General features: G+C 35.7%; 1 protein-coding gene and 2 long non-coding RNA genes across 4 annotated transcripts; 2 read left to right on the forward strand and 1 right to left on the reverse strand.

Moving 5' to 3' along the window:
* Positions 1 to 10: 10 nt before the first annotated feature.
* LOC124434694 (thrombospondin-2-like) lies at positions 11 to 13,292 on the reverse strand. Of its 2 annotated transcripts, XM_046984586.1 has the most exons (15): positions 13,189 to 13,292; positions 11,045 to 11,177; positions 7,400 to 7,462; positions 7,105 to 7,318; positions 5,746 to 5,807; positions 5,468 to 5,674; positions 4,589 to 4,807; positions 3,938 to 4,096; positions 3,603 to 3,770; positions 2,943 to 3,107; positions 2,558 to 2,710; positions 1,471 to 1,914; positions 862 to 1,177; positions 403 to 461; positions 11 to 287 (listed from the first exon to the last, which is right to left on the reverse strand). In XM_046984586.1, exons 6-15 carry the CDS (start codon positions 5,655 to 5,657, stop codon positions 244 to 246), a joined length of 1,917 nt encoding a protein of 638 aa, XP_046840542.1. In that variant the 5' UTR covers positions 5,658 to 5,674; positions 5,746 to 5,807; positions 7,105 to 7,318; positions 7,400 to 7,462; positions 11,045 to 11,177; positions 13,189 to 13,292; the 3' UTR covers positions 11 to 243. The 2 variants fall into 2 exon arrangements, with proteins under 2 accessions (XP_046840542.1, XP_046840541.1); XM_046984585.1 differs by lacking the exon at positions 7,400 to 7,462 and having other exon boundaries at positions 251 to 461.
* Positions 105 to 655, forward strand: LOC124434719. The gene is made up of 2 exons (XR_006944865.1): positions 105 to 166; positions 282 to 655. It is a non-coding gene; the product is annotated as an uncharacterized LOC124434719 (long non-coding RNA).
* Positions 12,724 to 13,587, forward strand: LOC124434721. The gene is made up of 2 exons (XR_006944867.1): positions 12,724 to 12,845; positions 13,286 to 13,587. It is a non-coding gene; the product is annotated as an uncharacterized LOC124434721 (long non-coding RNA).
* Positions 13,588 to 24,423: the final 10,836 nt, after the last annotated feature.

The raw sequence follows: 24,423 nt of genomic DNA on the forward strand, positions 1-24,423 counted from the left end.
CGCTGGCTGCTTATGGTAGCATGTCCGCACGACAAAAATAATGTAATACTTTAGTCAAATGAACTCTGCTTAAAGTCTAAACACCTATGTTGTATACAGGTCAACTAACTAATTGATATTCGAACTATGATTGTATATTGATGCAAAGGATTGTATTGATGCAAAGGTCTATCCACATCCTCTCTGGAAGGAACATTCGATTTCTTAAAGTCAAAACACCAATGTTATATACACGCCAACTAACTAATGGATATTTAAGCGATGATTGTTTTGATGCAAAGGTCTACCCACATCCTCTCTGTAAGGAACATTCGATTTCTTAAAGTCAAAACACCAATGTTATATACACGTCAACTAACTAATGGATATTTAAGCGATGATTGTATTGATGCAAAGGTCTACCCACATCCTCTCTGGAATGAACATTCGATTTCTTCGACTTTTGCGATGTGATAATCATGCTAAAAACAGAGAAACAATAATGAAATTCATTTCTTTACTACCACACATGTTTTATCGAAAAATCTCAACTGTCGCGAATCATATTTTACGTTTAGTATATATTTATATAATTTATAGCTAAGTGTATTTAGGTAAGGACTGCGTCCTCGTTCATCGTAATTCACATCTATAACTATACCGTTAAGTCAAAGCACTTTAATGATCACCACCCTTACTGGCATTACATCTTAATTTTATTTTAGTTCGTATGAAGACCATTCACGTTCTCTGCATATAGTTTATTGATGCACTTTTGCCGACACACGTTCAAACTTCATATTTTAGGTAGTATAAGCGCTTTACTCGTTAACCATTTACCATTTAACACATTTAACGTCTATTATAAAAACTTAGACTTACAATTGTCTATTCTCCTTCGGATTTCTTCCTTTCGTTTCAAAATAGTAATACGTTGTTGGCTTCCTATTCGAAAGTATTTTCATCGATTTCTTCAATGTTCCAACAAGCAATCCATTAGAATTGTCTAACTTTCCACTCACTAAATCTTGAAGATTGATGGTCGTCGGATCAACACCGCTCACATTCTTTCGGTCGGACCTCGTAGATCTTCTGTCGCTGTCCCCAACATTCGGCATTTTGAAAAGCGGATTTGAAAACATCCACGTGTTTTTCTTCATTTGTGCGTTCGCTGTATGAATCCGGGTGGAATTTTTCTCTGTGAAAAAACGATCGGAATACTTATACAACCTTTTCCTAGTCGAGTCAATGAAAATACATGCCTTGAAATGAAAATATATGTGAAGTAACATATGGAAAAATCATCGCACAGGATTGAGGAAAAATATTTAAGATTCTTTTATGAAGATACACCAAATGTAAGAAATGGCCTTTTTGATGTGCATTTTTAACTGAACATCATAGTATATAAATACTTTGTACAAAATCATTTTGCAGGAGATGCAAGATGATTTCCAATTCCTTTCTTGTGTAAAAAACGATAGGGCTTACCTCGTTCAGATCCAACAAATTCGCTTGCTTCATGAGCTACAAGATTATCATAATTATCATCGATACTATCATCATCATAATCATTATCATCATCTGTATCACTGACTCCTTCCTCACGATTTCTTTCACCAAAATTAGGTTGTCTAGTATGAGGCCGATATTGTTCAAAAGCAGAATCGTCATCAGCATCATCTACACCGATGTGATCATTCCTTGACCCATATCGCTCATCACTTGAAGCATATTTATCAATAAAACTGTCACGATTATCATTTGATTTGTCTAAAGTCTCATAATCGTCATTAAACATGTCCTGTTTATCATGCAATTCGTCATTTTCTTCATTACCATCACCATCCTCATCGTCGTCGTCGTCATCGGGTTCTGCTTCAAATTCCTCTTCATTGGAATCGTAAATGCGATTGTTTTTTGAAGCATTATCCTCTGAATGAAGATAAATGAGAGTATGAGAAAGAAAAGCACAAAATGAGAATGTGTTATTTTCATTGTTAACGTTACCCCCATTGAACTAGCATACATTTGGAACGCAACCTGTAATAGAAAAGCCTAATAATTTTTTGAAGCCAAATTTTACAACGAGACACGCGAGATCACTCCCAGACACGCGTGTGTAGTCAATCAACTTTCACTCCGCGTGAGAATCTCGAAACACTAAACACGCGTGTCTGGGTGTAAGATTTGGCTTCAATTACTTGCTTTAGGTAGCGTTCCATGAATTCTAGTTCAATGGTTACCCCCAATGTTTTTACATCTATAACTCCATATTGTTTCTCCTTGTATAAACATTACTCATATCATTACCATTGATCTTACGTTGTTAACTTCGCTCTGTCATTATTATCTTTTCTTATATGTTGGGTTTTTTTTTCTACTCCTATGTGCGTAGAAATATGCATTTCCTCCTAATTGTTCTCTAACCTCCTTTCTCGCCTTCCTCAATCCTAGAATGTACCTCTACTTACACATAGTTCCCTTCATACTTATATTTTATTTTGTGTACCAGCAGATATGGGTGAACAACTAATACATATATGCATTCTACAGTTAATGACGCCGTGTTTCCTACCTTCGCACTTGCGAATACGCTCGTCAAAAGCATTCACAAAAACAGGCCGACACTTAGACGTCACTAGACACCTGGCATTTGGATTGTCCGCACAAGATTCCGTGTTACAAGGATCATATCCACAAACATCACGAGCAGGAACTTTTAGGACAGCTGTTGAAATAATAACAGACGGAGAAAAAATACTTCCTTTCGTTTTTTTCACGCGAAAAAGATTTTTCTAGATCTTAATTGCGCAGCAAAACATCAACAAGTGTGGCTGTTTTTCTTTCTTTTTATTTCTTGTTTTCTTTCATGGTAGTAAGAAAGCATCTCTTATTATTTTCTCGACTCGCCTTCTTACTTTACAATCAGGCGAAATGTCAAAAAAAGTAAAAGTTATCACCTGTACAATGCTGAGGACGACCTTCGGCACTGTAGTACACCGCCTGACATCTTGTTCCAACAACGCAACGCTCTTCAGTGAAATCCATTAAACATCTTGTAAAACGACAAGGATTGATCTTGCACAATTTAGAAACTCGCAGTGGATTTATGTACACGTGTCTCCCTTAAGTTGTAACAATTTATACTCCGTGAGATTCATAGAGCAAGGCTGTGGATTTAAGGATATAGCAAAGCTTTTAAAAATATAAAATGGACGTCTATAACGCTGGCGATGCATCGTTATGAACCTCTCCTCCGACCCCAGGGAAGGTTTCTATTATTTCTATTTTTCATTACCGATCCGTTAGAAACGAGGGGAGAAAAGAGGGGGGGGGGGTGACATGCATTCTCAATTCTCCACTTAAGAGGGAAAGCCACTTGAAATTTTTTTAGATAATTTGCCGAAATGTTTCTCACAATTTTTCTAAGGATTTTAGACAGTCCCCCCTCCCCCAAATATTGAAAGCGCTACTATTTCCTGCTTGAAAACACTTCCATGAGATCACACCTTTTATTTGAGTTGAGTCCATAAACACGTGTCCTTTCTATAAACCAGTGCACGTGTTTATGACTTTATGACCGCGAGTAAACAACACAACAAGAAATTTTGCATACATACCCACACAACCGTCAACTCGCTTATTGTTGACATCAAAGAAGACAGGACGGCACTTATAATCGCTAACACATGAGCCAAGAGGTGATAATAGGCATTTGGACAACTCGCATGGATCAAAACCACAGATTTGTTTTGGATCAATGTCGACCACACTGGCTTTATCCATAGCTGGAAAGATTAAAAAACAAACAAATATCCCAAAATCATAAATAAAGAATTATTAGTCTCCATTGTAAAAGACGTTTGTCTTTGGGAGTTTCTATACACACTCACCACGATATATAATACGACTAACAAAGCTAACAGTAATTCAAGTAACAAGCGAAATTGTATACCTAAAATTTTACATCCTCTAGGCCTGCATTTTTTTCTTTGAAGTTTGGGACCAAAACAAGATGCCAAAGAATGCTTGGAACACAGTCTAAAGCGAGTCTGTGTCGCTTTGCCACATGTACATCTGCTCCAGGTTGACCACGGATGAAAATTCTTGATTACTGAAGATGTTTGAAATCAAAATTCCGATCTAACATACTGTGGTATACTCATAGTCTACCGTTATAGGTAAGGGTGTCAAAACCATAGGAAGGGCGAGGAGGATCAAGGCCTCTCTTAATACGGTCTTGCACGTGGACAATGTACCCTACCTCCCCCGCCCCCTTATGGTAATAATGTATTTTCAACAAGCAAAATACCACTGTTTATTTTGAATACACGAAAGTTCCCACGCTGCAACCCCCTCCACGCCCTCTTGACTTGAAAACTAACAAGTCAAAATGTCACAGTAGTCGATAATTCAACTTTCAAAGTAGTCGATAATTCAACTTTCAACATGTATGTAGGCACGATTGAGCACTCTACCATGGAGCATTCATAACCTAAGCTTCATGCATATATTCATACTATCATATTTTTCAAAATAAGAACTGTCTGAGTCATTGTAACGGGAGTTAAGGGATGAAAAAGTACACAAAAGTGTATTTCCTCACCATGGCGTTCTACGGGAGACAATGCAAGATCACTTGAACAAGGTAACATTTCACACATATCAAGCTGAAATCTTTCACCCTCACAATCAGCACCACCATTTGACGGTACAGGATTGGAGCAGTAGCGTTCACGTGACCGGAGAGTTCGTCTTCCACAAGCAGAACTGCATTCTGACCAGTTTGACCATTCGGTTAATCCACCGTTGATCATCTCATTTGCTAGAAAAGAAATTTTTCGAAAATCACCACGATGAATTTCAAAGCACTGAAACACGGCTATAGTGAGAAATGTAAAGAAAATGAAATGACCGAATCATGTAATTGTTGTGTTTCATGACGCTGTGCGCCGGAATTTTGATGCATTTTACTGCAGCCAAAGGTGAAACGCACGGAGTTGCACAGCTCTTGTGTTTCGCAAAGATGAGCTGTTGATGAAAACTTGTTTGCGATGCATGTTTTGTGGAAATGAAATGGAAAATTTGAAAATCAGAAAACATTGTTTATGTAATTTTAACAACGAAAAAACATCGCTTATATGTATCAGAATAATGGACGGACAGAAAAATAGTGTTCTTTAAGGGATTGCTCCTATGATCCAACATCCTTTTCAGCCAATTAACAGGTAGTTTATCAACCCGTAAGAAAATCGAGCAAAACAATTTAAGAACAAGCAGTCTGTAGACTGTTTACTGAAATTTTCCGTCTATCAAACATGCTAAACAACAAGCTTGGTTTTGATTCACTCGTATAATCGACATTGCTTCATTCCAAATATAATATCTGAAATCTGCGTTTTTCACTGATGCCGCCCCACAACAGCAAATTTAATGATTTTATTTCCGTACGTCTTAAGTTGGATATGAAAGTCTTCTTCCATACCTTTTGAGTTCAGTTTAATCACATCGAGGTTATAATGAACATTTTGCCTTGTCGCTGTCGGTACGCTGTTAGGAATATTTACAGTTATGTTATGACGTTCGCTTTGTTTCGTCACTAACGCCAAGTAAGTTTTTGTCAAACATGACAAACATGCAAAGAACAGTAGAAGAAGAAAAGCTTCAAGTCTCATCACAAGAGCATTATTCTCTGAAAATAAAATAACACGTTCAGAAAGCAATTTAAGGTGCACGCAATACAAAGATTCCTTACAAACATACCATTTTATCAGTTGCGAAGCCATCATCAAGTACAGCATACATTTGATATGAACGTCAGTGAACTACAAAAGCAAAACAACTCAACTCTTGAATTTAAGATTCAAACATTCATCGCATGATAGTGAAAGTTCGGCACTTTATTCAAACATGAAAAAACTCCTTCATTCATCTCTCATATTTTCAAATAGTATTTCGAACGAGAAATGCCTGGAAATGAAAGGCAATCTTTTTCTACGTACCAGAAAATCAAACAGGTGGCAAATATGGTTGAGTTCGACAAGGTTCACAGCAACTTTCGGCAAGAAAACTCGGAAATTTAAATACACGATTCATTCATTCTTTTTTTTACTGAAAGTGCCCAGGCGAAGATTGTTTTAAGGAAAATGACTTGTATCATTTATAAAAGTGTCAGGGGTTATATGAACCGTAGTTTCCTGTACAAATTAAACTCTGCTCCTTGCACAAAAGTTAAGGCAAAAACGACAAGAGATATTGGTAAAAAGCCTCATAATTTTATAATCTCACAAAGTGACGGTACATGAAACATTTTGAAAGTCCCGTGCAATGTGCGACTCAAGTAACAGCACACAATACAATAGTACGAAGTAAGGAATCTTCTGATATTAAAATACACAGCCATAAACTGAAACATGCACGCTTCACTGCATTGAATAACAGCAGATGAATACAGGCCTCGAAAGTTAGGGTAAATGAACATGTAGGATCGAGAGGGATAACATTTTAAGCATGATAATTACATGTAAAAGGTATAAAATGGACCCGTATGAAAACGTGGTTTTTGGGGAATACATTGGGGGAGTACATTTATGCCCAAATGCTTGAGTGTCTCGGTATTCGTCCTAAGTAAGAGATCATTCAAGCTTATGATACAAATTATCTTATCGATCATCAATCATTGAGATGTTTCTCTACGACACGAGCAGGCAATTCGTTGATAACACAATCAAGGGGAACATAACGACCCCCTTCGGCTTTTTTTCATCGTCCATGTTATGATACATAGAGTGTATATGACGTCATCATGTCAATCGTGTTGGGGGGGGAGACACTTCTACAGATATACATCAAATATAGTGGGGAGTCAAGCTCACCCCCCCAGTCAACCTTCAATGGAAAGCGAAACACAGAGTGAAAAATCATGGCTTTTGAGCAAAGCTTTTGTAAAATTTTCATACAAAACAACCCTATACGCAGGCTACATAGCAGCAAAGCTATGTTAGCTGAAATCAATGGCTGAAATCAATCTCAGGTTCTAAATTTTTTAGGACTTGGCTGAAAACCCAACATTAAGGAAAGCAGCATAAAGTTATTTAAAAACACACACACACACACACAAACCTTTCAACTGCTTGTTATCGACGCTGATCCCAGTATTGCTCTGATTCTATACTTCGAGGTCTGGGGCAAGTGTTCTTAGATTTTTCACGAATTTTCTCGCTAAGTTCGATGATAATTAAGAAAGTGTCGTTACTTCTTCTCATCAATAAAAGCTCTTCTTTTTCTCCAACGATTTTTTGTATGACAAATGCAGTCGTTTTAGGGGTTGGCACAACTGAAAGAAAATATGGCGAAGCTTACACCAAGCAATCAGAAAGTTTCAGAACTTTAAAACATGCAGATTAAATTGTTTTACCGTCATTGAACACAAAAAATTGGCACAGGGCAAGTACAATATCGGGCCGGCTTCCCCATCTGACTGTCTGAAAAGAGAGTTGTGTCATTGCTAACTCCGTTTATTTACCTTGATGTGCTCGGCCAGCAAAGTATGTGTATCAAAAAAGGCAACTTCTATCATCGAAAACGCATTTAAGAAATAAAAGATGTTTTTTTGCACAGGCTTATGCAAACCGAGGAGACCTTTGGGAGAACTCGAGAGCAGATCAGAGCAAGCCCGAGACCGAAGGTCGAGGGTTACACATGCTCGAGAGTTCTCACAAACGTCTCCAAGGTTTGCATAAGCCAGTGCAAACACGAAAAACATCTTTTATTTATTTTATAAAATAACAATAATGCGAAAAAGACAAACATTTTAATTTTTCCTCTAAAATGTATTCATGATTGATTTGCAAATTCTCTTTGACTGATTGATTGTTTAGATTGATTTGATTGGTTAAGCTCAGATGTGTTTTGCACTGGCTAAAGCAAACTCAGCTCTAGACCAATCAGCGCACGTGTTTCATTCTGTTTATTTTATAAGTTGTTTTAGGTCATAGTAAACAATTGGTCTACGAGCTCTACATTTCTATGAGGTGATGGCTGATGAATGCGAATCATTAAGGTGTTCATAAAGAAAAGGTAAATAAAGCTAGATATTACGGGAAAGTTATTGAAAATTAGCTAAACCGAACGGAAATGAGCATTATATTTGTTAAAACACCACCACTACAAACGTGTTAGATTTGTAAAAAACCGCAAACGAATAATTACAAAATTTTCCGATGTTCAGCTACAAAACGTTGCAATTCCAATAGCTTCAGCATGCTCTTCTCAGCCGTGCTAATTAATTTCAGTTTTGTCCATTTTCTATTCTCAATCAATTAAAAACGTCATTAAAGCAAAGACGAAAGTCGTAATTACCGCACGCTTGAGAAACAACACAAAGAAGACAAGACAAAAATGTTCGCTCGACTTGTTTCTGTTGGTGCTTTTTGCGCCCTGTTGTGTTTGGGCGCCGCAAGCAGCCCCTGGTACGTCATAAGAGAGCTTCGATCGGATGAAAAGTGCGTAAACTCAACGTTGTATATGGGAGGTAATAAATTGTGTCCTGTTCCAAACTTCCTGATTGTAAACTCAACAATAAATTTGGATGGTAAGGACCAACTCGTTAGTATAAGCACGCTTTCTCAAAACCAGGTACAATAAACATATTCTTATTTTTTTAATTTCAAACTTTTTTGTCCTTTCCCTGTAACGACAACAATAGCGAATTAAGGAATTGCATTCACAATAGCATTGAATTATGGCAGTGCACGGGTGTTAAGAAGGAACTCGTTTTTTGATACTTTTCTAGTTTTTGGTAAATAATATCAGAGCCCTCCCTTAGAGCTGTCATCCATTCATTCAATATTTTATACATAGAACATATTTTTGTACAGTCTATGCAGTCATGTGAAGCCAACATTTTTCCAACATAGGCAAGTGTTCTTTTTTTTAAATATTACCCACAGCCTTCTGAGTGCGCAAGAAAAATAGTACGAATGACTTGTATCAGAGTGACGGAAGTTTGCTCTACGGACAAGCGATACGCATTAATTAGAGTTTCCAACAGCTATTGCTTGAAGGCAGTCGGTTGTCTTTCGGAGCAGTTGTATCCAGAAGCCGTTAAAAAAAACATGTGCGCCAATCTTCCAAAAGACGGCACAAAAACAGCACCGGGACCTGAGTTCGCACTTGGTCTTGATGCAGAGAGCACAAGTGGAAGTGTCAGTCTATCAACTGCAGCTGGAACCGTTGTTTTCTTATTTACACACTTATTTTTCAGGATTTAAAAAGAAATCAATCAGTGAGCAAAAACCTACTTTAAACACGCGAAATCAAACTTGTGTAATGTCTGGGTTTTGATTTAGTCGAACGATATTTTCACTGGATTGTGGAATATTTTGTAAGCATTACGATGGAAATAATTGTGTAAAAACAGTATTTTACTCAAATTAAAAAAAATAAAATAATTTGTCGTGGATCTTTGCTAGTGCTCAGGTATATTAGAGTTTTTATATAGTTACATGTCGAGCTCGCGCATATCAATGGGCTTATGAAGCTTATGTATATTTCGAAGTGATCATTGAGTTCAAGTAGCTATGTTGAACTGATGGTAGATATAAGTCAAAGACCTTTTATCTAGAGTTCATGTATGTTGAAGTGATTGTAGAGTTCATGCATGTTAAAGTAATTATAGAGTTCATGCATGTTAAAGTAATTGTAGAGTTCATGCTTACGGGGCGGGTGGCTGAATGGCTAATTGCGTGAGCTGTAAGCCAGACGGCGCGGGTTCAATCCCGGCTCGTGGCACATCTGGCAATGTGTCTGTAAACCTAGCCCGGGTTGACCAAAGCCATGTGAGGGAAATTTGGTAGAGGAAACTATGTCCTCGGATGGACTGTATCTGCATCTGCAATGTTGCAGCCTTGTCACACTGTGTCACGCTGATATCAGCGTTGTAGTTGCGTGAAAGGTACGAGTGATTGTAGTCTGTTCAGCTGCATTCACTATAATTTCAGTAACCAGGATGTTCCACTTTGTGGAACCCTCATACGTCGAAATCGACGGAGTCCATTAGAGTTCATGCATGTTAAAGTAATTATAGAGTTCATGTATGTTGAAGGGATTATAGAGTTCATATATGTTGAAGGGATTATAGAGTTCATGCATGTTAAAGTAATTATAGAGTTCATGTATGTTGAAGGGATTATAGAGTTCATATATGTTGAAGGGATTATAGAGTTCATGCATGTTAAAGTAATTATAGAGTTCATGTATGGTGAAGGGATTATAGAGTTCATGTATGTTGAAGTGATTATAGAGTTCATGTATGTTGAAGTGATTGTAGAGTTCATGCATGTTAAAGTAATTATAGAGTTAATGTATGTTGAAGGGATTATAGAGTTCATGTATGTTGAAGTGATTATAGAGTTCATGTATGTTAAAGTGATTATAGAGTTCATGTATGTTGAAGTGAAAATAGAGTTCATGTATGTTGAAGTGATTATAGAGTTCATTTATATCCGAGTGATATCAGGGAGTTCATGTATCCTAGTGTCCTTAATTCTTGTGACATAGCATGGTTAACACACAACATATCTGTTTGTAAATGTAGATCGCCAAGGTTGGTATAGTCCTGAGAAGGACTGTTTTTGTTGTTGTTGACTGTTTTTGTTGTTGTTGTTGCTGTTGTTGTTGTTGTAGTAACAACATTTACAAACATGTAACGATACTCCCGGGTTCAAACCATTTACTTTACACAAGATTTCAATGAACACAACCATCTTACATTATCAGTGCGGGGAATCAACGCAATGGACCACTTAGCATTTAATGTAGAGCGGCTTAACTCTTACTAAACTAACCAATGATCGCCTCTCATGTGCAATGACGTCAAGGCACTACACACCCTCTCATTTTCCACATCATGATGAGGAGCATCTTTTATACAAAGCGTGCTGATCTTTCTGAATTTATGATATGGCAAAAATGGATGACTTAGACGTTAGCATAAGCATATATCTTATCTTTTAAAAACGAAGTCCCCGGTCATTTAAAGAAAAAAGGAGATATAATTTACCTTCTTTTCCATTTGACACTGAGTTTATTGTAACTGCAATTTCAACGAGGAACCTCATGACTTGAAAATCATTTCGAAAAGATTCTCCGGGAGAAAAACTTTCGTGATATAATTCGTCGAACGTTTTCTTTATCTGAAATAAACATGATATTGTTTGTGAGACACGTGAATACAACAAGTTTTGGAAACAAATTCACGGCCACAAAATAACCAATTCACGCGTATAATAAGAAAAAAATATGAGCTAAATGAAAACATCAAGAATTCACGGCATGAGTTTTCGTTTGACAATTCGCCAAATAAGTATTTCAAACAAGCGAAAGGTCAATCAAAGGTCACTGCAAATACTTTTTGCTATAAATAATTGCACCTGGAACGATATAGCGATATATAGTCTCTAAAGATCTCTTTTGCGATAAACTTAAAGCGTCAATAGCTATCGAGGCCATTTGTTATAAAGATTTCATAAATATGAAAACGACAATATCATAGCATACCAATATATGAAGCAGAAAACAGAACATTTTTTCGTTGAACTTGCCGACAGATAGTCGATTCATAATATTCGTGTGAAATTTTTTAGAGCGTCAAGTTTTTTTTAAGTTTCAATCGGGGAAAGTTATACAACTTTTGTGTAAAACAGACGAATTACACCTCGGAAAGTGTTATATGCTATCTTTTCAGATGTACTTTGTTCAAACTTAAGGGTTATTTGATGTAAATTTACACAAGAATTTGGTGAATAAACACCATTAGCTCCAATGATAACAATATAGAAATTAGTGTACAAAGAATGTATAGTTTTTATGACAGAATACTTCCAATGAGCACAATACAGTTAACGACAATGTTATATACAGTATAGCTATAAGTTGAAGCTAAAAATAAGTGACAACCTCGTGTTAATAGTATTGTAACGCAATATTTGTTGTTGACAAGAGACGAGCTCTTCTCGAGTGCATCGCCAACGACATTCAGTTTCACCATAGAAACAACGACATCCAAGTTTCACCATAGAAACAACGAAAATAACTTAATATGAAAAACCTTTTGATAAATGTAAGGTGTTCTTGCTGTAAACGTACTTAATTATACCAAAACAAAACTAAAACGAAATTCCCGTGCATTTTTGTAGTTCTTAATTTTAAGTACCCGACGATGTAAAAACGTCAAGTGTGCCATCTAATCCGCCGAAATTCATACACATAGTCACAAGAACAAGGGGGCGAATGCCTTCTTCATTCTATTTCCCATGAACACGACCGTCGGAATGACAAACACCGTTTACAAATGAACATCTTAAAACACACTCAGAAACATTACGTAAAATACTTTTCAAAAAGATGAAGCCCAAATAGCATTATGGGAAAATCCTGTTTTGGATAAAAGTTGTCTGATTTAGTAAACTGAAAAAAATGTTTGCCATGTTATCTTTTTAATCACAAATATGCATGTTTGCAAGAGTGCATGTAGACCAACAGAAAGATCCGACTATAAATAACATCTTTTTCAAAGACCTTGAACAATTTTTAAGTACACGTTTCCTTTCTTTGTGAGAAAAATGCATGAATTAATTCTAATTGTCTGCACTTCTAAGTTGATTGGCTTTCAAAAGCCTAGATTTCCGCTCTATGTGTGATAAAAAGGAAAGTTTTGAGGCCATTGCATATCACACAGAACAGGTCAAAGTTACTTAAAATCTAAAGCAGAATACGACATAGCTAATCTATGTGAACTCATGGAATCCACTTCACTTAGGCGAATTGTTCTTATTTTCCTTGTTTTAGTCACGTCGAATTGGGTAAGTATGAGGAATCTACATTCTACAGCTAAAAACAGTACTGTGAACATATTAAGTATAATGACAACAATAAAACATCGGTAAATACAGCTAGAACATTTATAACCATAAAAAGCACAGAATATGTTAAAGAAAAGAACACGAACACAAAAAAGACAGAGAGAAAACCTGTTAAAAAAAAGGGAACATGAATGGCTTGATGATAAAAAGACGAATTGATTACATTGTAGGAATTAGGCAGAGAACACACAAATATTGTTGGAAGAGAAAACGAACATCTTTAGAATGAAATACCGTAAGAAATATAGAATATGAACACATTACAGATAACTAACACTGATACCTTAAGAAGACGAATACCAAAGAACCGACGAAGTTAATATTTCGACTGACACAACGCATGTTAATATTTAATGAAAGAAAATTCTTTAACATTCCAGGCGACAGGAACATGTATTGATCAAGGCGAATCATGTATGGATCATGAAGACTGTGATCCAATGTGTGTAAACAACGCCATAGGCATATGTGCAGCATACAAATGTTTCGTTGACCAGGGAGGTGGACCTTTAAACAAGTAAAGAGATTGTCAGCGACAAGATGATAAACATTTGTAACAGCAGTAAAGATTATTAACCACCACAAAAAGTACATTGGTTATTTAGTACATCTGTTTCAAATTATTACACATCAAAATACAGTAAACAGGTGATAATAAAATAAATGTATTCCGAAAAGCGCACGTAGAGCTTCAATTATTTTTGCTTTCGTAAACCCAAGAGGATACACCTCAGAAACTTTGAGTTAATTCACCCATCCTCATTCTGTAAAAGTTTCGCACAGAGGCGGCATGGCAATCTGCATCTATAGTTTGCGTTTTCGTATCGCAGCAATAACGTACATGGACTTATCTTCATCAACCATACTTTTACCTGAATATATCTTGACTGTGTACACAATATCTACAACCAAATTTACATTCAGTTTTCCATCGCTAGTAAAAAAGTTGTTACCTAGCTCTGACTCTCAGTTCACATAGCGCGCGCATATATAGTTGTTTCATATTGCCTTCACAATTATTAATAAATTTGTCAGGATAATTATAGCAATAATTGGCCAAGGAAATCACATATGTGTTAAAACTGAAAAGCTAAAAAGATTTCTCAACGTTAACGTCTCGTAAATGACCTAACTTTTGCTGCCATTATCTTTACTACAAATGGCTTAACCTTCATTCTCAGATATAGAATTGTATCAGTAATAAATTATGTAACAATGGCCTAATTATATTTTCGTGATATTTACTAGCTTTGTATTGGGGAAGAACGTATCGGTCAATTTATAATTTTTCTGAAGAATGTTAAAAGTAAAACAGAAAATTTGTCTATGGATCGTGCCTTTTATAGTTTTAGTTTTTAAAACACTACTTTTTTCAGAACCCTTAGGTTATTTTGGTCATTCACCATGGTAATTACTATTTTTTAAAGATTTTTTAGAATGTTAAAGTGTTCACGACAAACTTTTCTGATTATATTGCAAAATTCAGTTAAATACATGACTTCATATATTCTGTGATGGAATTGGGTTTTCTTACTTCTTACTTGAGATTTATAATCATCACACAAATAACATCACCATGACATCACGATGTAAATAAAATCGAATATCTTAAGAAAGCTAACACAATTTAAGTGAAAAAAGTAGATCTTTTCCAAGGGTCTTTGCAATGGAACCACCAAATTGAGACTTCCAGTCACAAAAAACTTATATAAAAGTGTGATGTTGTAACATTTTAACTACGCTCACAAAATCCGATTGACACTGCTTTAAAATGCTGCAATTTGCATTTCCAAGGCTTTGGGAATTAAAATTTTCCCGGAAGGGCAAGTCAATAAGTTTCTATGACTGACAACTGAAAATCCGAAATTCCCTATTCTTTAAATAGGCCCGTTCGTACCTATTTTTATATCGGTAAGTGGGTAAGTTAGCCGCACCCAATGACCTAGAACCCAATCTACTAGATATCTGACTCCGCCGAAATTGTATAATAATGAATGAGGCAAGCCGCCATCTTGAAAGGTGGCAAAACTGAGGATATTTACGATTAATATCTGCTTTTGCTGAGTTGATATAGAGTTGCAAAGTTCATAGTTTAGATTTAATTTTTAAAATGTTTAATATGATGGGTTTTTTAAGCTTTGTTCTAACTTATTTTTTTATTTCGAGTTTTGCTTTTTGCCACCTTTCAAGATGGCGTCTTTGCCTCACTTTGTCACGGTAGTTAGACATCTAGAGGATTGGGTTCTAAATTATTGGCCGTTCCTTTTTTTAGAATAGGTTTATTCTAAAACGTTTAACTAGATGAAATCATTAATAATCTACAACGATTTCTTGCATTTGCATCTATCCAGTTTTAAAATTGTGTATCAATTTTTGCCGTATTTGACGGTAATTCACTGACTTTGATAGTGACTGTTACAATGAAATATTAGAAAACATACATTACAAGAAAATAAAATGCTTTATAATTCAAATGATCATTTGGCTCAATGCACACTAGGTACATCAATACAGACACCTAGATAGTGACTTTAGATTTGCCAGGTAGAAAGCAAATTCTAAGTCTGAATATAATTGCCCAACATGACACTTAAAATATGGTCATAGATAAACAATTTTATTGATAATAACGTTTCGTCTTTAGCTTAAGACATCCTCAGTAGTGCATCGAGGGGTAGTCACAGCGAGCAGCAGCGAGAAAAATAAATTAAAGCTGCTTAATTTTAAATTCAAAGTACCTTCAGAAAAGCACTATTGGTTTTGAATTTCTAAAGAATATATTCCTCTGAAGATGACTACCGCTAAGGTTGTCGAAAGGTCAGTCTACAACAACAAAAAAAGTCCTTCTCAGGACTATACCAACCTGGACGATCTACATTTACAAACATGTAGAGATGACAGTGTTGTGAGATTTTTTGTGTCAAGGGATAGAGTGGTTTGAATGGAACTAAATAAGATTTAGTGGACGTTAAGAAATGGTTTAAGCTTGGAGATGAGGAGGCTTTCGTTGATGGATAGTTCGTATGCATTAGGAGAGGATGAGTTAGAATTTCGAAGTCGTCAAAGTCGGCGGAGCGGTTAGTGGTTTTGAGATGGGTGAGCACACTGGAGCTAATTGGACTGGTTGAAGGTTTTCCTGTCAAAGGAGAGATACCCAAATGTTCTGATACTCTTGTGTGTAAATGGCGTGTGGTTTGACCCACGTACGACGTAGAGCAGTGTCGACACTTAAATAGATATACAACACCAGATTTCAGAAGTTTGGGGACTCGATCTTTCAAAGGAAAGAAGGATGAAAGACGTGTAGAAGAACGAAAGACAAAGCGAATATTGAGGAGAGTAATTTGGGTGCGAATCTGAAGGGAGTAAGAGCCGGTGAAGGAAAGAACAAAATACATGAGATTCTTTGGTACGGTGTGCGTAGGAGGTTTAGGCTCGAAAAGACTATTGAGGAAACGTCGGACAAGTTGTGAAGGGAAACTGGTATATAAGTTTTCTAACTTTCTACATGTATGTAATCTAATCTGAAGATGTCTTAAGCTAAAGACGAAACGTTATTATTAATAAAATTGTTTATCTATGACCATATTTAAAATGTTATGTTGGGCAATTATATTCCTACTATAAGACATCAAGATACATCAAGAAAATAGAAGAGATTTGTGAAATTGCATGACTTTCAGAGGACAAGTACGGAGATTCTATGAATCTACGTACAAGAAATATGAAATTAATTTATTAATGCAAAGTTTTAAATGACAATTTTTTAGCCTTTCTCTACACAAGCAGAAATCCTTCTAACTTCAATGAATATATTTTATGAATTTTAGTATGTACAACTAGTTTAGCCCCACGCATAGTGAAAAAAGCTTCCTGCATGGTGATAATAGCTATCACAACGCGCAATGTTTGTGTACGGTTGAGAAGATGAGTTATTGTTTTTTTCGTTTTCCAACTGCGTCGCTAACAACTTTCAGGAACTTTCCCTCGAAAATGAACGACATGACAACGTTGTGGAAAACACACTATGATAATTTGAGAAGTTCTTGTTGCAAAACTTACTTAATTATACGAGCAAATACAATATAAACACGACTTTTGTTAATGTATTTAGTGAGTAGTTGAGCGCGAGCATTCTTCAATGAAGGTCAAAACCTAAAGCGTACCCGCGGTCGGGCTTTCTACAAATTTTAGCGAAATCAAGGAGCAAATGCCTTCTTTTTTCATTACATTTCCCACTGCATACCTCAAATGTTTAGAGACAAATTTATCTATGGTCGAACTAAGCGTGAACTTATTTCAATACACAGTGAAATACACACTGAGATATATTGAATAAGATTGTGAGAATAATGCATAGAAACCCAATCAACGTTATGGGAAAATCCATTCCTGGATAAACGACTAGCAGACAAATGTTGGCACTTGGCGCATCTTATCGTCTGAAGCGAAACTATGTGAAATTCTTTGCCATGTTATCTTCTTGGTTAAAAAATATGCGTTCGTGTTTTTTTTTTGCGAGAGTGCGGACCAACAGAAAGATCCGGCTGTAAATACCTTCCTTCTAAAAGACCTTGGACAAGTTTGAAGTACACGTTTCCTTTCTTTGCAAGAAAGTTGAAAAAACTGATTGCCATTCAGATGTTTAATTATCCGCTGTATATGCAAGATAATAAGAGAGGCATCGAGGCCATTTTACAACACAGATACGAGCGGTCAAAGTCACACGAGCTCCTAAGCAGAATACGACATAGTTAAATCATTGTGAATATGGAATCCACTTCAGTTTGTCGAGTTGTTCTTATCTTTCTTGTTTTAGTAACTTCAAACTGGGTAAGTATGAAAAGTCTACAGCTATAAAACATAGCGTGCACATACTATAAGTATGACGATTATGACGTAAATGCCTCGATGAATAGAGAACATGTATAACTATAAAAACAGATATTATATGTAAAAGGAAAAGGCCAAAAAACACAATACAAAATGAAGGAAGATTAAAAGATTAAGAGACACCACAAATGAATACTTCAAGATTATGGACACATTAGAAAACAAAATATGGTGAATTGCTTGTTAGACGAAACGCCATACGACACGAACTTTCTTTAATATTACAGGCGGCAAGCAAATGCGTCATACCAATCATACAAAGATGTACATCTGATGAGCAATGTTATCCAATGTGTGGACGAGATCCCGTAGGCAAATGTGCGCAGCTATTTCATGTCTCTGTATGTATAGTAGACCTAGGAATCCCACCTTTAGCAAGGACTAAAGAGCTCCCTGACAGCAAAGAGAAAGAAGCAAGTTATAAAGAGAAGAAACCGAACAAACAGTAGTTTAGTGAATTTAGTTATATAACTCTCTCTAATAAGTTTGCATCAAGTTACAGCAAATAGGTAACAAATGTAGTTTATTCTGAAAAGTTTACTGAGATTCAACTCTTACTCTGTAAAAGTTTCACATAGAGACTGAGTCTGAGTGGCATAACGCAGATCTTATTAGCGTGTTCATAGAGTAACAATGACGTAAATTGATTATCTTCACAAACGATGCTTTTGTTTGAACATAACTTGACTGTGCGCAATCAGCTTTGCTTTAAAGTTTTCAATCGCTCCTATAAAAGCTGTCCCTCTTAAGTTCATTCAATGTTCGATAGAGAATTTTTCATATTTTTGTTATCATTACAGTCAAAATAAACATAACAACAACATTGTTATTCACGACTAAGAAAATCATGACCGTGTTTGGCTGAAAAGCTACAAAATAATTCGCAGCAGACTCAAGGTATATGCGTTTTGTAAATAACCCAACTTTTGCTGCTGGTGTATTCGTTATAAATGCTGTAAACTTCATCCTTATCTTTTTAAAAGTGTATCGATAATACATGCATGGCAGAACAATAATCAAATTTTAAAACGGTCATCAGCACAGTGAACGTCTCTAAAAGATGCTTCCCAATCGCAGAATCGATATCTATTTCAACGACTTAAATACCAAGTTTATTCCTAGTCCTTTGATTGTACGATCGCACAACGAAATACCGAAAATTAAGTGGGCCATATTGATATATACATGTTCTATTTTATTACTTTCTATTAGGTTGAAGGAACAATGAATATAAATATTGTATAAATTCTATCTCTCTCCCCCTCCAACTACCGATCCTTCGCAGTTATGCATTCTATTTAACTGTAATTTTATTCCGCTTCTGACTTTGTAAGCAAGTAATGTATTCAGCAGGGAATGTTACAGTCTTACTCTTTTGTTGTCTAACGCAGTTTGTTCGGAATATCAGAATACGCCAAGCAGACACTATTAAGGCATTAATAAGAGAAAGGCAAAATATAGAATTATCTTTTTGATATTTATGTGCCAAATTCGGATGTCTACAATACAGAAACTTTTGTGAATCCCCGCATGATCATTAAGGTTAGGGAAAGGAAGCATTCATATTTACTTAAAAAGACGCAGTGTTTGGGTGACGTCATAGTTCGTTATTGTGCGTCACTATGTGAGATATCTGCTCTCTTTGTACGATTGTATGTGCACCTAGACCATTTCTTTTCTGATCAAGAGTACATTTTTAATTATTGATGTACTTCTCAGTCCATACAGAAATTCTCAAGGTTGGTTTGCTTAAGTCGAACGAAATACCTTACTAAATCCCTCCAAAATTCAGACATTCGAGCTTTGTTTGGAGAATGTTCCGCGCTAGTTTTGCTAAATATCAAGTAATTCACTATTCATCGTCCCATACAGCATCATTAACTATACCGCTTCTCGCCGCAATTTTTTCGCTATGTGTACGTTTGCAATACTACGCATGCGTACTGATAGGAAACGACTTTTCAAGCATTTATCAAGAAGCGTTTATTCGTGTCTGAAATTTTTCAAAATGTTGGTTGCTTGGCACAGACGGCACACGTGGCACGGAAAAAGCTCAAAAGGCTCCTGCACAGTAAAGGACGTTGCTTTCGTGAATTAAGTTGAGCCCGCGGTTATCAAGAGCGCCTACGTAATTCTACTTGCAACGAGCCAAGCGTCAACAAACATTTTTACACATAGGGTGTTTTAGAGTAAAGTAAATATCGATAATTATTAAATTATAGTTTAAATTTTTATAAAAACTGCGATCCAGTCTTTGATAAATAAGAAGCAATGTAAAGCTGGGTGATAAAAAAACTTAAACAATAACGTTTCCTTTCTTTGTAAAACAATTGCAAAAATTAATTCTAATTGCCTGGACTTTTAAGCTGATTGGTTTCTAGATGATTAGTATTCTGCTGTATGCATAAAAAGAAAGGTCTGCAGCCATTGTAACACGTACGTGAGGTAAAAGTTACTTAAACATCAAAGGAGAAGACGACAAACTCAAAACGCGGTGAAAATGAAATCCACTTCAATTTGGCGAATTGTTCTAGTCTTCTCTGTTTTACTCACTTCAAACTGGGTAAGTATGAAGAATTTAATGCTACAAACTGTAATGTGTAAATACTAAGTATGACGATAAACATAACTACCTCTGTGAATGGAGAACATTTATAACAAGAACAACAGTGAATATGTTTAAATACAAAAAAGTGAAAAGGGTATATGTTAAGAAACAGAGAACATAAATGACTTAGTAAAAAGACTAATTGATTACCTTCAAACAGAAAACACGAATATCCCAGAGCACATGCAAAAAAATGAATACGTCGAGAATGAAATACCTTAAATACCCCAGAAACATAGAATATGAACATATTACGAAACAGACAACTAACACTGATACCTAAGGACAGAGAAGATGAATACTCAAGGGAACAACAATGTGAATATCTCGAGACCGATACAACGCACGTTAATATTTAATGAAAGAAAATTCTTTGACATTCCAGGCAACAGGGCAATGTATCCAACAAGGCGCATCATGTATGGTTCCTGAAGACTGTGAACCAATGTGTGTAAACAACGCCATAGGCATTTGTGCAGCAAACCAATGTTTCGTTGACACAGGAAGCGGACCATTGGAATAACAAGTAAAGAGATTGTCAGCAACAAGATGATAAACATTTATAAAAGCAGTAAAGATTATTAAATACCACAAAAAGTACATTGGTTATTTAGTATATCTATTTTAAATTATTGTACATCAAATTACAGCAAACATATGAAAATAAAAGAAGTGTATTCCGAAGAGCGCACACAGAGCTTCAATTATTTTTTCTTTCGCAAATCCAAGAGGATACACCTCAGAATTGCACATCAAAACACAGTACAAATAGATGATGATAAATAAAAGGTTCACTCTGTAGAGTATATACAAAGCTCCAATTTTACTGCCCTTTTAAACCCACGGGATTTAACTGTACTTGGCAGATAATCTTAGTTATTTTATCCACCACCCTTACTAAGAACAACTTTCACCAGAAGAGGTGCAGGTGATGTTTACGAGTTCACATAGCAACAACAACGTATATTGATTATTTTCATTACCTCAGCGAAGAAGTTGTCAAACTAACGAGTTTTTATGTTTGCGTGTGTGTTTGGGCGCATTTCCCATTGGCCTAGCAAGAAGTTATTAAAATTTGGCTGAATTTGGATAAAAATTAAAAGAGAATGAAAAAAAAGTTTGTTTTGCTTTGTCTTGCTTCTTCCGATCAAATATACTGACGCGCAATTAGATCATTCATAATTGCTATCTATGATGTATATTGATGTAGGAGTTTATCCTGTTTAGCGTTATGCGGGACAGAAGAGTTAACCCCCTAGTTAACGATGTTTTCACGTGAAGATAACTAGTCTCTGTGTGCACAATACGACAAAATTTACTTAAGTTTTCCGTCGCTGCTAAAAGCCGTCTCCTTTGTCTTCTTTAACACAGTGATGGACAGGCAGTGATAAAGAATTCTATTCATATTGTCATTATGATTATTAATAAATTATGCTGTCAGAATAATTATAGCCATAATTGGCTGAGGAAATGACAACTGGCGTTTAGCTGAAAAGCCACAAATATTTCTCAACGTTTACGTAATGCAAATGACTTGCTTTTGCTGTCATTATCTTTATAATAAACGGCGTAACCTTCGCTTTCAGTTTTTTTTTAAATTGTATAAATTAAGGAGCAGAAGATGTTTTTCGTGTTTTCACAGGCTTAGGCTAAGCCGAGGAGACGTTTAGGAGAACTCGAGGGCAGACCGAAGAAAACCCAAGACCAAAGGTCGAGTAATCTGCTCCGTAATTCTCCCAAACCGGTCTCCGAGGTTTGCATAAGCATTTACAAACACGAAAAATGTCTTTTATTTCTTTTATAAATTAACAATGATGTAAAACAGATGAATTTGAAACAAATGAATCAAATTCAGTTTTCCTCTAACGTGTATTGATGATTGATTTGCAAATTATCTTTGATTGATTTATTTTCAATCTTTGATTGATTGCGCTCAAATCGGTAACCCACATTAGCACAGGCTAATGAAAACGCAGCAATAGACTAATTAGCGCACGCGTTATATTATAATGCACGATACAACAATTATCTAATTGTATTTGTCGTGATATTGACTGCACAGCAAAAAACAATTAAAATACCAAAATATTTCTTTTTGATTTCTTATTTCTAGAGACAACCGTCTCGTTTATTACGCGCTTAACATCACTATGGTATCACAATGCAAAGTTCAATATCTGTGGTAAGCGAAAACAAGTGAAAAATTACCAAGTCATTTTCGATGATCTTTACAATGCAATCAGAAGAAGATAGTTTCCTGTCATAAACACTTGAAAAAAATTAAGCGGTTTTGCATTCAGACTTTTGCTCACAAAATCGTCTTTGCATATTGATCTAAAATGCTAGAAATTGCACCTTCAAGGCCATTGAAATCAAAATTTTCTGGGGGACCATATACGGAACAATCATAGTAGGAAAACGCCTAAGGCTTACATGAATATCAAGTATAAAAAAATCCAAGACCCCCAACAGTCCACATCAGTCCCTCACCTTGCAGTATTCTCAGTGTTATGTGTTTCATTTGATACCGCAGAGCTATATAATTGAAACAAGAAATAAAGTTAAAAACATAACACTTCCAGCAGTAATGCAAGCCTGTCTTTCATTCCTTCACCACAAATGATCATGCACTGCATATGCATGAAAAACATAGTTCAGGTTTCTTAAACGATTTCTTAAAAGAGAAAAGGAAATGTTTTTCACGTAGTTATAATGGTATGTTGTTCGATATGTTCATGATTTGTTACTCTTGAATGCACATCAGTATTATTAGGAAACGTGTTCCTTAAATAATCAGGAGTGGTCCAATTTTCTTTGTTATAAATTATTGACAATTTCACGATTCCTACTTCATCGTAGGACGAATTCAATTAAGCCGTCTCAAGAGAATAATGCTTCGACAGTCATGATCATTACACAGAAATATTCTCGCAGCATGTTTCTGTACTTTGCATGCCCTGTAGATGTTGACTTAAGATAAAGATGTTCAAAAAGTGCTACCGTGAAGCATTGCACCAGTTTTAGCATAACATTATAAAACTGTAATCGTTCTCCATCATCATCCTTTTCAATACACCTATTCTAAAAGTTGGCTTTTTCTATTTACAGCGAATATGGCAGCGAATAAGGATGCACCTCTTTTCTGTTTTGAGTCTTCTAATTTGAAGCATTTTAATAATGGTGATTAAAAGACCTTAAACAATAACGTTTCCTCTCTTTGTGAAAAAATTGCAAACATTAAGTCTAATTGCACGGGCTTTTAAGCTGATTGGCTTTCAAAAGATTACATTTCAGCTGTGTATATGATAAAAAGGAAGGTTTTGAAGACATTTCATATCACATGTGAGAGGTCAAGTAACTTAAACTCCGAAGCAGAAGAAGGAATAGTTAAATTCCAAGGAACTGATGGAATTCACTTCAGCTGGACGAGTTGTTCTTATCTTCCTTGTTTTAGTCACTTCAAACTGGGTAAGTATGAAGAATCTACAGCTACAACCAAAGAGGGTAAACACTAACTTATAGTATGACGATAAACATAGATGCCTCGGTGAATAGACAACATATATGACCGTAAAACAGAGAATATGTTTAAGAAAAGAACACAAATACAAAAAGAGGGATGCCGAATTATCATGCTAAGAAACAGAGAAAATAAATGACATAAGTAAAAAGGCGAATTGATTACCTAAAAATCAAACAGAAAACTGGAATATTCTGGGATACAGAAACAAATAGCTCAAAAATGAAATACCTTACGAAACATAGAATGTGAATATCTTAGGAAACAGATAACACTAATATCATAAGAAGACAAAGTGAATTACCTAACGAAACAAAAACATGAATACCTTGACTTACAGAAAATTCTTTTAAATTCCAGGCGACAGGGCAATGTATCCCAGAAGGCGTACAATCGTGTACAGACGATAGACAATGTGAACAAATGTGTGGACCTGATCCGTCAGGTATATGCGCATTTAATCTATGTTATATTGACACAGGAGCTCCACCTATCGA

The sequence above is a fragment of the Xenia sp. Carnegie-2017 genome, unplaced genomic scaffold, assembly GCF_021976095.1.
Source record: "Xenia sp. Carnegie-2017 unplaced genomic scaffold, XeniaSp_v1 HiC_scaffold_14, whole genome shotgun sequence".
Lineage (NCBI taxonomy): Eukaryota > Metazoa > Cnidaria > Anthozoa > Malacalcyonacea > Xeniidae > Xenia > Xenia sp. Carnegie-2017.

Bases quoted from the DNA above. Each gene is read 5' to 3' on its own strand.
- LOC124434694 (XM_046984586.1), bottom strand. From the start codon at position 5,657: ATGAGACTTGAAGCTTTTCTTCTTCTACTGTTCTTTGCATGTTTGTCA. The intron at 4,808-5,467 runs GTATGGAAGAAG...TTTCTTTTCTAG, and splicing joins GATTAAACTGAACTCAAAAG to CAAATGAGATGATCAACGGT. The intron at 4,097-4,588 runs GTGAGGAAATAC...AAACATCTTCAG, and splicing joins GTCTCCCGTAGAACGCCATG to TAATCAAGAATTTTCATCCG.